The sequence below is a fragment of the Scophthalmus maximus genome, chromosome 4 (assembly GCF_022379125.1).
Source record: "Scophthalmus maximus strain ysfricsl-2021 chromosome 4, ASM2237912v1, whole genome shotgun sequence".
Taxonomy (NCBI): domain Eukaryota; kingdom Metazoa; phylum Chordata; class Actinopteri; order Pleuronectiformes; family Scophthalmidae; genus Scophthalmus; species Scophthalmus maximus.
Window position 1 is genome coordinate 5,068,832 of NC_061518.1, and position 16,045 is coordinate 5,084,876.

At 43.3% G+C, this 16,045-nt stretch overlaps 1 protein-coding gene across 5 annotated transcripts; it reads right to left on the reverse strand.

Moving 5' to 3' along the window:
• Positions 1-1,016: 1,016 nt before the first annotated feature.
• On the reverse strand, positions 1,017-15,180 carry bbs4 (Bardet-Biedl syndrome 4). 5 transcript variants are annotated; one of them, XM_035628266.2, is made up of 16 exons: positions 15,098-15,180; positions 12,021-12,088; positions 8,902-8,981; positions 8,380-8,443; positions 8,070-8,181; positions 7,716-7,788; positions 7,254-7,307; positions 7,043-7,170; positions 5,623-5,677; positions 5,450-5,518; positions 5,084-5,236; positions 4,373-4,544; positions 4,156-4,225; positions 3,908-4,052; positions 3,611-3,815; positions 1,017-1,840 (listed from the first exon to the last, which is right to left on the reverse strand). In XM_035628266.2, exons 1-16 carry the CDS (start codon positions 15,163-15,165, stop codon positions 1,686-1,688), a joined length of 1,671 nt encoding a protein of 556 aa, XP_035484159.1. In that variant the 5' UTR covers positions 15,166-15,180; the 3' UTR covers positions 1,017-1,685. The 5 variants fall into 5 exon arrangements, with proteins under 5 accessions (XP_035484159.1, XP_035484157.1, XP_035484160.1 ...); XM_035628264.2 differs by having other exon boundaries at positions 12,046-12,088; positions 15,098-15,170; XM_035628267.2 differs by lacking the exon at positions 15,098-15,180 and adding an exon at positions 12,171-12,906.
• Positions 15,181-16,045: the final 865 nt, after the last annotated feature.

A 16,045-nucleotide genomic window follows, 5' to 3' on the forward strand; every position in this document is an offset into this window, starting at 1 on the left:
AGCTGCAGCAGGAGCAGTAACTCACGGGCCATCAGCTGGCTTGTAAAAGTTACGACCACAGGCAATCCAGGCTCCAAGTTCAACAAGGACCTAATGAAAAAAACGACAGACTCTTTGCGCTAATGGCGGCACATGTACTGTAAGGCGCGACTTTGAATCGTTAAAGGCATAAAAAAAAAAGCTCAAAATGACGGTCTGGTTGGGTTCGACCTTCAATGACAACATGGGGCAGTGTCGTGTGAGGCTTCATCTCAAGTAGTGTCAGTCAAACATTTCTATTATCTCAGGAATGGATTTGAAACAGAACTGCAGAAAAAAAAAAAAGAGCCACAATAATGACATTTTATGGGTAGTTGAATTCTCTCAACTTGCTGAAGCCAACGTAAATTGCGATTGCCATTTAAAACATCTTATTTTAAAAAATACTCTCCAGTTTAGTTGCTGCACCCAGGACTTCTCCCAAAGTCCCCAAATGGAATCAGCTCACAGCTAATGATCTCAGTCAAGTTCACACACAGCGAACAGGGAGACGGTTCTGGGATTTGCAGGCCTTATCGGTTGTTTTAACAAGTAAACCGCTGCTTGGGTATTAATGTTTTTGTTTTTTATGAAGCGCAGATTGAATTTTGACCTCTTTAAATGCAGTTTTCTTTGTCTTCCGTATTTTCAGTAGCTCAGTCGAAGGGGGTGCATATTTAATCATGTGTATTCATACACATGATTCATTTTGTTATATTTGACCTTTGGTGCAGATATTTTACAAGGTCCCATCTTGCACCACAACAGTTTGTCTGTTAATTGTGTTGTTTTCCCCACAATCATTAGTGGATATTTGGCTTGATGAGAATCTCATTCTATCACAGCCCACACACATCCTGTATACTGCGTATGCAAAAGAATATCAAAACATTTATATAGAGCTGCAACAGTTGATCGATTAATAATCATCATGACGATAGCACAGTTATTAAAATAAAACACACCTTGGACTTTCATAAAAGAGGCAAGAGCAGTTGTGTCATTTAAACTCTCCTCTTTAATATGAAATACATTACTCTATAAACATTACATGTATCTACATATAAAACCAGATATCACAATTTACACCCAATCCTCAAAATGAACCCCTATCATACAAACGAGCGACATCCTGTAACGATTCAAACTCTTCCTTCTTTCTGTCCTCACATTGTGATTGTCACAGCATTTTCTTCACATTTGGTCAGAAGTGTCAGTATTTCACCGTATTGCTAAGCTCACCTAAGTATCAACACTTGCACATATGCACGTATTTCATTACCCCACACATTCTTTAACTGCAACATCGATTTGAATTGTTTTTTTTTACATCTACACTGATTTTTACGCGAACAAATTTTTGGTTTTTAAAAAGGAATAAGCAATGTAACTGGCATTCAATATTCCTGAAAATAAATATGACAGAAGTGCACATTGACCTTGCCCTTTTTCAGTGTAAAGTAAAATGACTGTGCAGGGCATGAAGTGCCTGTGCAGCATGTACCTACCGTAAACCAGAAGCCTATAAATCAAGGCTTCGTGTCTCCCAAGGAGCTGGGAAACCACAAAGAGCTTGGTTGCTGTTGGAGAACCTTCATTTCGCTCCATAATATGATATTGATCTGATGATAAAGATGTCAAAACAAGTTGGAGCCCACCAAGCTAATTCATTCCTCCACCTTAGTTTTCCTCCTGGAGGTTCTTGGTTTGGGGTTGTCTGACTCCGCGGGCTGTGGGGAGCCTGGAGGATCAGCGGGCGGGCCTGGGGCCTTCGCGTCATCGGGTTCTGGTTCGAGGGGCATGGAGGGGCCTTTGGGAACTCCTGAGGAATGAAAAAACAGAGACGCATGAGAATGGATTTTTGTCGCTCAGAAAGGCTTTTTTGAAATCCCCCAAACTGTTTGAAACAAAACTGTGATTTGATCACATCCTCATTTCCATTCGGCCTCGGTCCTCTCTCTCTCCAGCCCACACAGCGGACACATTCAAGCACGCATTTCCTGCTTCAATGCAATATCAAGCTGGCCAACTCGCAGGTCACAAAACGTTAAGGTCTGTTTAACTTTAAATGTGCAGCACTAGAGGCCAATAGAAACATTGAAACCATGACACCACATCATTTTTTTGAGGCTTCTGCCAAATGTAATTGAACAGTGAATTAAGAAAAGTGAAATACTTTATATCCATCCATTATCTATACCGCTTTATCCCTTAAGGTTCGCAGGGGGCTGGAGTGCATTTTATATTAAATTGAGTTTACATCAGACTTCCTTTGACCAGGAACTTCCCTTGAGATACATTATTTCTGTCCTCCACATGCCAACGTGGCCGTACGAAGGTGTCACGCGCCGCGTTTTCCTGTCGTGAAATCCCGCAGATGGGTTAAAAATCGACTTGGTGTTTAAACGGTTCAGCCTCACCACTGTAGAAGGTGACGGAGCAGTACGGGCGACCAGCTTTGACGCTGTAACGGCACATTTGTAATTTCTCTGACAATAAAAAATCCGCCCACCGACTGAACACTTGTTGTTTTTCACTATATCCATCTGTCGGCATGAGATGAGATGCAGAAGGCTACTGAACGCCTGTCAAAACAAGTCAGCCAGTACACGCAGAACTTACCTTTTGAAAGATTTTGAACAAATAACTCCGAATAAATCTCATCTTCAGCAATGCACTCTATGACAGTTTGTTTGATTTCTTTAGCCAACCTTCAGGGTCAAGTTGTTTTCCCACACAGCAGATGAACCCTGACCTCCAGCAAAGTCAGTTTACAGTTTAGTCGTTACAGCACGGCGACAAGAAATACACTGTACATACAACCTCCGCTTTAAATCGTATATCTCTGGCGTTATCGTTCCCTGCCACTCGCATCTTAACGAGCTGTAAGATACACCCACAGGCTATGTTCGTATATCCACAACATGTTTTGTTTTGTTTTATGTAAAGCAGCTCTATTGTCGGAGCTGTCCAAGTACTGTATGTGAAACGTCAAGTCGGTGAACGTGCATTGTTCTGGTCTTCTGTTTGTTCGCAGCAAAACAAAAGTGGTGGAAAAAGGCAGCCCACGTTCTCTCTCTCGTGAAGAGAAGCACTCCCGCCTCTGAGAGTCATTTCAGAGTAGCCTTGAATTTACCTGTGTGCCATTTTTTTTCACACTTCAGATTTTCTTTTGTTGCCAAGAATATATCCTGGCCAGAGGTTAGCTTCTCCTTTATTTATTTTTTTCTCTCTCTCTCTCAACATATTCCATTTTGCCTTGGTCCACATATTCAATCTGGTGCAGGAGTGCAGGCAAGAGCCTGTGACTCGAGAGAGAGGGGCAAGAGATAATTTTAAGTTCCCGTTTTTAAATGAAAAAATTGGGCTTTGGGTTTAATGGAGAGAGGTGGAGGCTGTGAAATGTGTCAACCACACTGCCAGTGTAATTACTGGACTTCTCCGCAGGGATTTTCCACCTCATTTCTGAATCTGTACTCAAAGCAAACTTCAGAGAGATGTTTGCCCCTTTTTTTTTTACGCCTAGTGTACACGTCACCTACACATTTGATCGATAACTTAACACACAGTAAACCATACTGGTAGTTTGTACCCGTCGGTAGCTGGATGTTCTTGTTGTAGCTCGCAGCCGAAGACATGGCCTGACCCAGGGCTTGGTTAGTGCCGAGGGCGGCACCGGGGGGTTTGGTGGCCGCTGCCGAGCTGGGCTTGGATTTGGAGTCCTTGCCTGGTATGGTCCACACCAGACTCTCTGCCACCTGCAGGGCAGCTCCCATCTTCTGCGCCATGTCCATCAGCTGTAAGAGACACAACAAAGAGAAGAAAAGTGAGACTTGACAACAAGTAATAACTTCAACAACAGGACAGACAGTACAGTACAGAGCAGTACCTCCAGATCAAATTCAAAGTTGCTGCTGCTGTCTCGAAGCAGGTTGACTTTCCTTTCCATCTCCTGATACTGATCCAGAGCTCCTTTCTTTTCGCCATGGTTATAGAGAAAGATTGCAAAGTTCAGGTTAACCAGAGGGTTGGATCTGAAAGAAATTGATCATCAAGGAAGAAGAAAAATTTCAATAAACTGATTCAGTTTCAAATTCAGATTTGTAACAGCCAAGGTAGAATGTATGACGGACTCACTCGTCCAGAGTCACAGCCTGCTCATACGCTCTGGTGGCATTCTCAACATCCTCCAGGTTGGTTAGAGCAACTGTTGATCAGAAATACGAGACAACATTTAAAAAAAGTCTGTCTACTACATGTTTACAGCTTTTTTTGTAAAGTCTAAAAGGTCAAATGACAGCTGCTGCTACGAATACAATTTTCAATCATTTCTCCCGTCTCTCTGATTCAGCACCTGCCAGCAACATGTACAGTTCCCCCATCCGTGGGTGCAGGTTGATGGCTGCGCTGAGGAAGTGGAAGGCCGACGCGTACTGCTGCATGGTCAGGTGCACCAGGCCCAGGTTGTACAACACCTTCCAGTCGAAAGGAGACAAGTAGTTGGCTCGCTTCAGGCAGCTGATGGCCTGTGGGGGGGGGAAAAAAAATGAGCCATGGGAAAGAGAAGTAAAAAAAAGTAATTTAACCAGATTCTGGACAATTCTGGATTTATGATACCACGCGGGCGTGTGGAACAAATTAAGTACCAATGAAATGGGTTTATTAATATGATCTCATCTGTCTGGCTCTTAAATTGATCAGTTAGTCTGATCTCTTCCACTGTGGACGCAGTCACTTTAGAGTGAACGGAAGGCAGCAGTGGACAAACAGTGGCTTCTAACATATTACATTAGTAAGGTAATGTATAGTGTACATGAGCTGTGTGCACTATATTACTGATGTAGAAAGATTAAAATCCGGTCCATGGTTTATTCTGAGCAGCCTTGATCTGCGAGTTTCACTACGGCAGTTTGAAACCGGATTCCCCCTCTGGTTGTTTTTCCGTTAACTTATGCAATGACTGATATCCTCAGACACATTTCAAACATTCAGCCTTTTTCTTTTGTCACGAGCTGCACCATCATTAAGTCCTTCATTAGGCAGCGGCAGCAGCGACATTACTCACAGCGACGTACTTCTTCTTCCCAAAGAAGCACATGCCGATGTTGTTCCAGAGAGGGGGGCTCTCGGGCACCGCGCACGCTGCCACCCGGTACTTGTTCATGGCCACATCAAAGTCGCCGTGGGTCTGCATCATGCTGCCTGCAGCCAGGATGGCCTGGGAATAAAAACAGTGATTAGAGAGAGATTAGAGGAGGATGTTTCTCTGTGAGACAGCACATGATGAAAGACAGACTGTAGCACCTGACAGTGGATGACCTTATAACTGCTTCTTTCTTTCTCTCTTCCTGTTGTGTGCAGTGTCCTCAGGAAGCTCCGAAGCAAACACAGTTTATACCAAAGCATTGTGTTGGTCCAAGCACACGCCTACCTTATAATTGTTGGGGTCAAAAGTGAGGGCATTTCCAAGATGCTCGAAAGCTTTCTGGTATTTCCCGAGCTGAAGTAAAATATAAACACAGGAAAATTAGACTCCTTTAGATGTTTCTGACACCTAAATGTCACTCTGTCGTGCTTGTGTACACGTCATTTCAATCCACCTACCTGTAAAAACAGCAGGCCGAGAGTCGTCAGGAGGTCCGTGTTCTCCGGGGAGTATCTGAATTCAGAATGAGGCGACGAAAAAATGTCACTTCATCTCTTCCCGTAATTACATTTAATTCCTCGTTTATTCCAGCGCAAACATAGTTGATATTCAGGGGGAATCTGCTGATTATTCAATCAGGCTTTGATTCAGCATAATTGTGCAGTATTAATTATGACCTGTGGGGTACAATATGGCTCAGAGAGAAAAGAAAAAAGAAAAGGCAGATCGGCGTTAAAATACGACTCACAGTGGTATGTCTCATTAAAAAGGAACACTAGCATTGGGCACTTGATTAATTCATCTATCCCCAACAGGAGGCAGCCATAATGAGCTAAATTACAGACACTGGTGTCATTTCCTTATTTACGCCATGACCCGATGTTTAAATATTCTACACGTGAATAGAACTTATACTGAACCGAACAAGTTCAGGATTCAAGATGTGGCAAAGCTGGAATTTTTTCTGTGTGAGACTGAAGGAGGACCACTAGTTGAAATATCATTACATTAATAAAGAGGGAACCACTAAGAACTAATCAACCTCCTCTGAAACATGTTTTACGGCAGTCGCTTGACAGAGCGGCGTCATGAAGAAAGCTTTCGAGCTGAGGCTGTGCAACTGTTTTTTAATAAGACATTCTCCTATTATTTGGATTTGATGAAATATTTTGACTTGGTAAACTTTTTCTGAACGTGAAATTTAATAATTACGATGGACTGACGTATATGCAGGGTGCAATTTGCCGGGGGGGATGCTTGGGATTGCCCCCCCATTCCGGTGTTCATATCCCAACCTCTCCTGAATTATTTTTAACCCCCCCCCCCCCAAAGTGATCAATGCTGCTTCACCAATAGACCATATAAAATACCTCAACTTTAAACTAAGTAAAGCACTGTAACCGGAACAGTCTATATTGCGATAGATCGATACAATCCGAAATGGACCACCCACTGTCAGCGCTCGTCCCGTGGAGACATTGCGCTTAATTTACCTAATGATCCTGGTTCCATTAGCCTTGATCAATGCACAGCTTTTTTTTAAAGTGTCACCAAGCACGAATACTTGGAAGGGGGATTTAATTCTTGTATGTGTTGTTTTGTTGAGCTTGTGTAACGTTGGTCAAGACAGTCGAGTGCGTGCAGCGCAGTGTAAACCATGCCGATGGTTGGGGGTTCTAAGCCACCCTGTGACACCTGATCGAGCCCCCCCCCCCCCCCCCCCCCCCATTCTGCTTTTTCACAAATGCACCCTGAGTGTATATATACAGGATCAAAATGCCGTACACAGAGTCTAGAGCGATCGGTTCATTCCACACGTTCCTCTTTACATGTCGACTCGACGCTTCATAACATTGTCCACATTTGAACTCGACTCACTCCACCGCTCTCTTGTACACGTCGATGGCCTTGTCGGTCTCTCCGGCCAGCAGGTGAACTTGCCCGAGCATCATGAAAGTCTTGTCGTGTTTACATATCTGAAGAGCCATGTTTAGATGCTCTTCAGCCTGACGGAGACAGAAGATCAAAGCCATCATATCTCTGCGTGTGTGCGTGTGTAATGTTTAATGTTGGTAAAATCCATACTCACACTTTTGAAGTCTTTGATGAAGAAATGGCACACGCCAAGATTGTGACTGATCTCCTGCGGTGAGGAAATGTCAACATATTACACGGGTTTGTTGGTGCGTGCTTTACTGAACGGGGCTGGATAAAAAGGGCTGAGTTAAATTTAATTTCCAGCTCTCTGTAAAATACAAATTATTCAGGATTACTGACAGAAATAGCAGAAGGGGACAATTAAGACAAAGAAGTGAGTGGATACTGATACGACATGGTCAGTTTAATACAGTTTTATAGGTTTCATAGGGCTGGAGCAGTTTGGAAGAGGAATCCTGAAGTTGTTTTTGATAAATCCTGAGTAAGAGAAAAGCGTATCAGGTTTGTTGAGAGAACTTCAAGGTGAAAGATGCCAGAGGCTCCCTGAAAACTTGCCCCTTCCAAACCAAAGACAAAGCAGGAACTCAGTGGGAGAGTGTTTCTTTTCTCGTACCCAGTCTTTCTCGTTGAGCCTCGCAGCTTCATGATAGAATTCAATGGCTGCCTTGTGCCTTCCCAGGAGAAATCTACGAAAAGAAATAAACAACAACGATCCATTTGAGAAATGAACTCATCTTAATCACTGCATGCTGAGTAGCTATTCTTGAAATCCTGCAACAGTTGAAATGTATCACTGGGATTGGATTAATTTTTCCCTACAGCAAAGAGAATAAGTGCTTCCCATAACTGGCCTGCAGTTCATCTCGTTATATCGCTGTATATTTCCCTTTCAAGTCTGTCTTGTTACTTAATGGAGGCGGGGTGGATGCGGGCGGGCGGCCCCGGGTTTGAGGGGCAGAAGACTCACAGGGATCTGGCCACTTGCTTGAGATTGTCAGCACTGCTGGGATTAAGGATGGCGCAGCTCTGAAACAGCTCCAGGGACTGTTGGATCTTGCCCTCAAGACGCAAGATTAGTGCTGCGGCAAGAAATGAAAACACACCAAAAAGAGAGGATCTTTCACATGAGGAAGTTATAAAAAAAACATACATTGAAAATCAAAGGCGCAGCATGGGGTCCAAAGACCAGATTTTGGGGACCTGAATTATGTATGTGGGGGGCGGGGGGGCTTCGGCATCGACTACCACATAGGCGAAGTGTGAAAACGACAACTAACCTTGAACATATATGGCATATTCACACATTCCATTAGTCTCCTGGAGTTGTTCTTTGATGTTCGCCTGCATGGAAACAGAACGGCAGACGATTTCATCCACTGAGGTAGATTTTATTTCATCACATATGAATAGAATCATAATTTTAAAAAAAACAAAAAACTTATATATAACACACATAGGAAGAAAACTGCTTAAAACAGTTATTAATCAGTTTTGGACAGAGGGGGAAGAGAGGAGCTGCAGGGATGTGCAGTGTGAGGACACGGACGCCTTTTCTGAACATTAGGTAACGCTAATTAAAAAGTATGAACCTGAATATGAGCATAATATGTCAACTTCAACAGACAGAGTGTTATCCCCTTACCTTAATTTGATCTTCTAAGACTGAGGAGTATTCGACTAATTCATCTCAAGTACACGTTTCATGAATGAGGCCACAATGAAGTACAGTGTTGGACAGAACCATGTACAATATGTGAGACAGTGAGACACTAGAACATGGAAAGATAAAGGATCTTTACCTTACAGGTTTCGTAGTCTTTGAGGATGTAGTGCTGGTGGATCAGCCAGTTTCTCCTCTCCACAATGGGAAGCTCTGGAGCTGGGTGGAAGAACACAATACGACGAGAGAGAGAGAGTGTAATTTAAAAAAAATTAATCTGGGAAACTTTTCAAGATCATTCCTCTTTTTTGCTGCTCAGATTATGTCTCGTTCACACTGATAAGTGAATGATTAATCCTGGAAGTGCCCCTCCTCTCCCAGTCACTAGTACGTCTCTGATCTGACGGTTAACATAGACGTAACTCTTTTAAACCTAAACCCACAAGATTCATTTAAGTCAAATCGGCAGACGCGCTGTGAAATCTTTGGCTTGTTAGCAAGTTTTGGCTTTTACAAGCAGACGGCTCTGACTAATAAGAGTCTGTCTATTTGGACTATTTTTAATTTTGACAACTGAATAAATAATCCTCAAAAGAGCCCTCCCTCTGCAGTCTCTCGCAAGTCTTTGATCTGACAGTTAACACATAGATGTTAACACTTCAACCAAAAACCCCGGGCTTAACTATAATCAATTCACCAGCCGCTCTCTAAATGTCACCTTGTAAGCAAGTTTTTTTTTTCTTTTCTCGTTACAAACACAGCCCCCCCCCCCCCATCTCTCTCTTCTCTCTTTTAATGTCTTCGGCTAGGTTGAGGTATTTTACCCGTTGCCAGGGCAACAATGTCTCCAGCAAGCCAGGTGCTTGTGACAGAACAGATAGGGGTGTACACACACACGCACGCACGCACGCACGCACGCACGCACACGTACAAGATACTGAAAGACGGAGGCAGTGGGAGAGAGCACAATGCAAAAGCCATCTTTGAGAAAGGGTAACCTCAAGAAGCCAAAACCACAATGCTCCCAAGTCGTCTTCCCGGTGGAGTGCAACATTTCATTTCATTTCAAAAAAGGAAAGCAAACACAATTACAATTCGAGTGAGTTTGAGTCTGGTAATCCTGTTATCCTGCGCCCCTCTACCTTCCATGAGACGCTAAAAATAGGATTCGACGAGATGTAAAAAAAAAAAAAAAAAAAAAAAAATGAAGTGTGAGGCTTTGAGTCTGCCACTGACACTGGGGGATATCATTAATGAACCGCCTGTATAGAAACACAGAGTGAATTACACTAAAGCTCCTTTCTGTTTTTTTCTTTTTCTTTTTTTATCTGTCAGCGCTTCAAGCGCTCTGTTGATATGCTGTGAGAAAAAACTGGCGTCTCTTCCAACTACTTCACAGAAATCCTCTCCATCGCCGAGCGCGTGCGGCTGCATGGCCCTTCACACGTTCGCACTCGTCAAGATTTTGGTACGGCCCTATTTGTGGCGACCTAATCCGCTTTCTTCCTGCTGAGAAAGCAATAATATTCTTGTCTCCGGGTTTCAGCTGTGGCCCTGCGGTGCTCCACTGTCTCTCTCTCTCTCACTCACACACACACACACACACACACACACACACACACACACACACACACACACACACACACACACACACACACACACACACACACACACACACACACACACACACACACACACACACACACACACACACACACACACACAGACACAGACACAGACACAGACAAATCAGAGATGGGATACACATGCGTGTGACATGTATCCCTGCAACAACTGTGTGAAAGACGGGTAGAAAAAGGGAGCAAAGGAAGAAGAGCACAGCACGAGATCCCCCTCTAAATATAGTCCTTCTCGAAAAAACTTCATCCCAAACACGGAGGAATTTCTTTCTCATTGTTACATTTGATCTGGCTAATGCTAAGACAGATTTGCCTTCCATGTGCTCCGACCGTCTGTTAAAAGGGGATAAGAGTGGGGGGAGAGGCGTGCTGAGATCAAAAGACACATGGGGAGAATGTAATGAAAAATCCAATGGAAATAATTTTTGAATATTTTCACCACGAGAAACTTCAAACATCCTCTGTCCCGTAGAGTTATCTAGTCTCATATTCGGCCTCCAACACGTATTCCTCCCAGGCATTTGAATGGAACATGGTGGACTGGAAACAGGTGAAATTACCTGACGCCTATGGCGTTATTTTTTAAATTTTTTTTGGTGTTTAAAAAGAAACTGATTTTGGGACTTTCTGGTGGATGTGAACATTTATTTGTACCTTAATTGGTTGTGCATAACAAAATTCATTTTGTGTGTGTGCATTATATAACCCAATATGACTTTGGAACAATTTTCACCCTATCATAGTTTGAATTCAAAACATCACACAAGCCATAAACTTTCATGTTCACGCACCTGCCGGCCACTGTACTGTATTTTACCTCAGAAGCTGCATTTACAAGATAGTGTTAAAGTTATAATGTCCATTTTTTTCTCGCTGACGTCTGTGCTCACGCATGTGTGGAGCATCTGTTCCATCTCTCAGCTGTAGTTTTCATTTTTTAATCTTGTATGCTATCGTATGGTTATTCTATCGTATGTACTCTAAATGGCTCTTTTATTCTCTGATATCCGCACATCAAAGTCATAAGCGGCATTGAAATTCATAGCTATGGGGCTCTGAGTGCTTTAGTGCTTCACTTATACAGAACTGTACACATTTCTTACATTAACCAATAAAAAAATCTAATTTGACTTTCTGATTTTATTACTTAATTGCTCAGTCATCTTAACTTACACAACATTACTTTGTGTTTTGATTTGATTGGTCTCCTTAAATTATACAAAGTGCACCACAGTAAGGGCTTGACATGAAAGAATCACTGCATGGAAACAAGACCATCCAGTAGCATTTACTTAATTGTCCCTATAGGACCCTTCACTATCAGCAGATCATTTCAAAAACATTGTATAAAAAATTAGGAATAAAAAAGAAACCTCAATGACCAACTGAGAAATATCTGGAACATGGTTCAGTATCTCACTGTATCCACACTTTAATCCTTTTAAGTTAAGTAGATAGAAGGGTGAGGGTGACCTCTGCAGGACGATTCGTTCCAGACTCCCTCTTTCAGAATCCGTTAATGAGTTTACAGACAAAATAGTCAGAAATGATTGACAAAATATCGGGTGTGGTAAAAGAAAATTGTGTCGTCTGAATGAAAACCATTTCGTAAGATTACTTGCGAGCGTCGGCTCTTGCTGTACCTTTGGGTGCCCGTCGCTTCTTGGCTTCCGTAGAAACCGGGAGCTGGAATAGAAGATTAGAAGATTAGAAAACTTTATACCAAACATAACACACAAACAAATAAAAAAAATAAGGAACAGCATACACTGGGTTACAAAGCATAAAAGTATCAGAGTTTTTCCCATGAGCGGGCTCCACCAAAACGTATTTGCCCAGGAAGAGTTTCTCGAATGTTTTTTCTATCTGATAAGAGACCGTGTGTGGAAATGCAGGTCAAAGTTCACAGAGAGTGAAACGAGTGCTGGAACTGTGTTGATGCACAATGGAAACGCAATGGAAATGACTTTCTCAGTTAGACACTGTATGAGCCGGTGAATGTGCCACTATGTTGGGCTGCGCGTCTCGCTCCAGGGACCTGCAGCTGGTTTGAAGATAACAGCCAGTCGCTTCATATCAAATGTTTACAGTCCTTTCCAATAGAAACTGCTCTGCACTGACTAACTGTACACGTTTGAGTTTCTCATTTGCACAGGAACAACTCCCATACCACTGCTCTGCACCTCATATACTACTAATGATAATAATGTAGTAACAACGCTCTACTTAAGTTTTTGTTTAAAGAGGCACAAAGGCGGCGTTCGGCACAATTTCCCCCCCCCAAAACTCATTCAATTCAATAAAGAACACCACTCTCCAGATAAAGGCTTCTTTGAGGTGTGATGCGAAATGAGAGGATACTAATCTGCGCAGCACACACAAACAATCTGTGCAATCTTTATTTACTGATGAGAGCTTTTGTTTACAGACTTAAAGGGACAGCGAGCGATTTTGGAGAAAGCTTGTTTCTCTCTTTGTTGTTCTAGTAATAACAACAACATAATTGTATTTTTTTTTTGGTAATGATAAGTATCAGTCTGGTGAAGATTAAAGCGGCAGTTGTACAACTGTCCTCTCTCCTGCTGTCTCTCCTCCCACCCTCTTTCTGCCCACCTCTCCTCTCTTCTCCATTTCTCTCCTCACCCCAACAGGTCGAGACAGATGACAGATGACAGATGACAGATGATCGCCCACAACTGAGTCCGGTTCTGTCAGAGATTTCTTCCTGTTAAAAGGGATTTTTTTTCTCTCCACCGTCGCCAAGTGCTTTGCTCATTGTGGGATTTGTTGGGTTTTCCCTGTAATATTGTAATGTTGACCTCACTATGTCAAGTGCCTTGAGACAATGTATGTTGTGATATGGCGCTTTACAAATAAAATTGAATTGAATTGTTGTTGTTGTGATTTTACTGCTGTGAAATTGATTTTTTTTTTCCGCGCACACAGAATCGACAGCTAATGGATGGTGCATCCCTGCAAAAAATACTGTATATGTTTTTGATTCATTATACTTGATTCAGTCTCTTAAGTACTATCATGACACAAAAATTGACTTAAGTACACAAGTATTCATCAACATTTACTCAAAATATTCACAGTAAAACTACTCAATATGCAGAAAAGTCCCCCTGTAAGTGTTTTACTGTTGTACAGTATATCATATGATGGGAGGACTTTTACTGGTGCATTACTATGTAAAGCAGCATTTTAATGTTGTAGCTGGTCGAGGTGGAGCGACATTGAGCCGTTTCATAAACTTGTAGCTTCATCAATAGCGATGCATTGTAATTAGCTCGTCTAAAAAAAAAAAATAGTTGATCATGTTTCAAATTGTCCTGTGAGGATCACATATTTCTCAAGCATACGGTTTACATCTCCAAATAAAGAGATATTCATAAAGAGGCTGCACGGTGGCGTAGTGGTTAGCACTTTCGCCTCACAGCAAGAAGGTTCTGGGTTCAAACCAACCAGGGCCTTTCTGTGTGGAGTTTGCATGTTCTCCCCGTGTACGCGTGGGTTCTCTCTGGGTTCTCTCCGGGTTTCTCCCACTTCCACATGCAGAATGGGGTCAGGTAAATTGGAGATTCTAAATTGACCGTAGGTGTGAATGTGAGAGTGAATGGTTGTCCGTCTGTGTGTGGCCCTGTGATAGGCTGGCGACCTGTCCAGGGTGAACCCCGCCTCTCGCCCAATGTCAGCTGGGATTGGCTCCAGCCCCCCCCCCCCCCCCCCCCCCCCCCCCAGACGATGGATGGAATCTTTCCCCCACAGAAAGACACATTCATCTAACAATCCTTCATATTATTAAAAGAATACAAACATTACCACAACTGGACATACATAAAGTAGGTAAGAAAAGTAGTGGAGCAACAAGTACAATATTTGTCACTGAAACATACTGTTCACTAATGAGCAGAAGTGTAAAAGTAGCATACAATAGAAGTACTCAAGTACCACAAATTGCATTGAGGTACACAACTCGAGTAAATGTACTTGGTTCCAGTCCACATTGCTTTCACGAGGTTACACTTCAGACCAGTTGTGTGACGGGGCCATCTTTAGAGCCGTTAGATGCAGGCACATGCACACGTCTGACCCACTCGTTGATCGCTTGTATTAACACTCCCTTCATCCGATCACATGTTGAACGGTACACGTCAAGAGTCACAGGTGACTCCGGATCAGTGACTGAAGAGGTGGACTAACGCCGGCGGGGGGTATGACCCCGTCACGTCCCCTCCACCGGTCTGTTGTCGCCCCCCCGGGCTCCAGCTCGCCCCCCTGACTCCAGCTCGCCCCCCCTGGGCTCCAGCTCGCCCCCTGGCTCCAGCTCGCCCCCCGGGATCCAGCTCGCCCCCCCCGGGCTCCAGCTCGCCCCCCCCGGGCTCCAGCTCGCCCCCTCGCCCCCCTGGCTCCAGCTCGCCCCCCTGGCTCAGTGGGATTAGAGCCAGAGAGCCAGTTACCGCCGTTAGCTGTTGCTGCTGTAGCCTTAATCGACTTAGCCCCGTCTGGGTGCCGCTAGCCGGGCAGCTAGCTAACGTTCTTAAAACAACGCGCGTTCTTACGAACGTTGTACAGAAGCGGATCATCGCGTGCAGTTGACACAAGAGTCGCGCTGCCACCTGCTCCCCAGCGACATGTTCACAGATACGATCACTCGAGTGAAGGACAAGAAGCTTCGGGCTCCGCACTCACCGCCGCCGCCGCCTCTTGGTCCGCCATCTTGGGATGATGGACACAAGAAGCTGTTGCCATGGATACATCAGTGGAATGCGGACGTTGGGCCGAGACGGGCAGTGGCCAATTGAAATAGGTCCATTTTTTCAGTATAATTGCATTACTTTTTGTATGATATCTCATTAAACATTTACAGCATCCACTCACCTACAAGAAAGTTATGAATTTAGTTTCCATGTGAAGGCACAATTTGAGTCTCATTTCCCCCCTTTTTACCTATAATTGTTTACATTTCAGAAAACAAAGCCGAATTAGCCATTAGTCTTTGTCGTTTTGTGTATGTAACATTTGTTTGTGCTGACAAACAATAACTTAGCCATATGTCTGTCCTCCGTGACTCCTCTTCAAATCTCCAACATTTTCTGTATAGTTTGAGAACCCCTGGAATATCTTTTTAAGGGGCATGCTGTGGGAAAAAAAATTATGACAAATACACATATTAAAACCAGACTTCTTTTTGCGACATATGGTAATCATGACTTCACACCTGCGATAATGAATATTGCTACTGATAAGAGTTTGTCTGTATCCTACTACATGTATGCTTCCCACAGCAGATTTCCATCCACTGCACCTGCTGTAATATTCTTGCACATTAAATAAACTGTTGCCCCACACAGCTGCGTTCCCTCCGTTTGTTTACATCTGGGGTGTTCCTTTACACTTTGCAGTGATTATGGAGATGATCGTTTTGCATATCTGCAGTTTAATAGCCAATACAACATTAAGATTTGAAATACTAAAGAAAAAACAGTGAACGCACCTGAAGCTCTGTTTACTTCTTCGCTGTACTTGCAGTCCCAGAACACACAGCAGAACTGAGAACTATCTAATTAGAGGAACAACTGTATAACAGTGAACATAACTTTGTTATGTAGCTGCACTTTTAAACAGATGAAGAAAGTG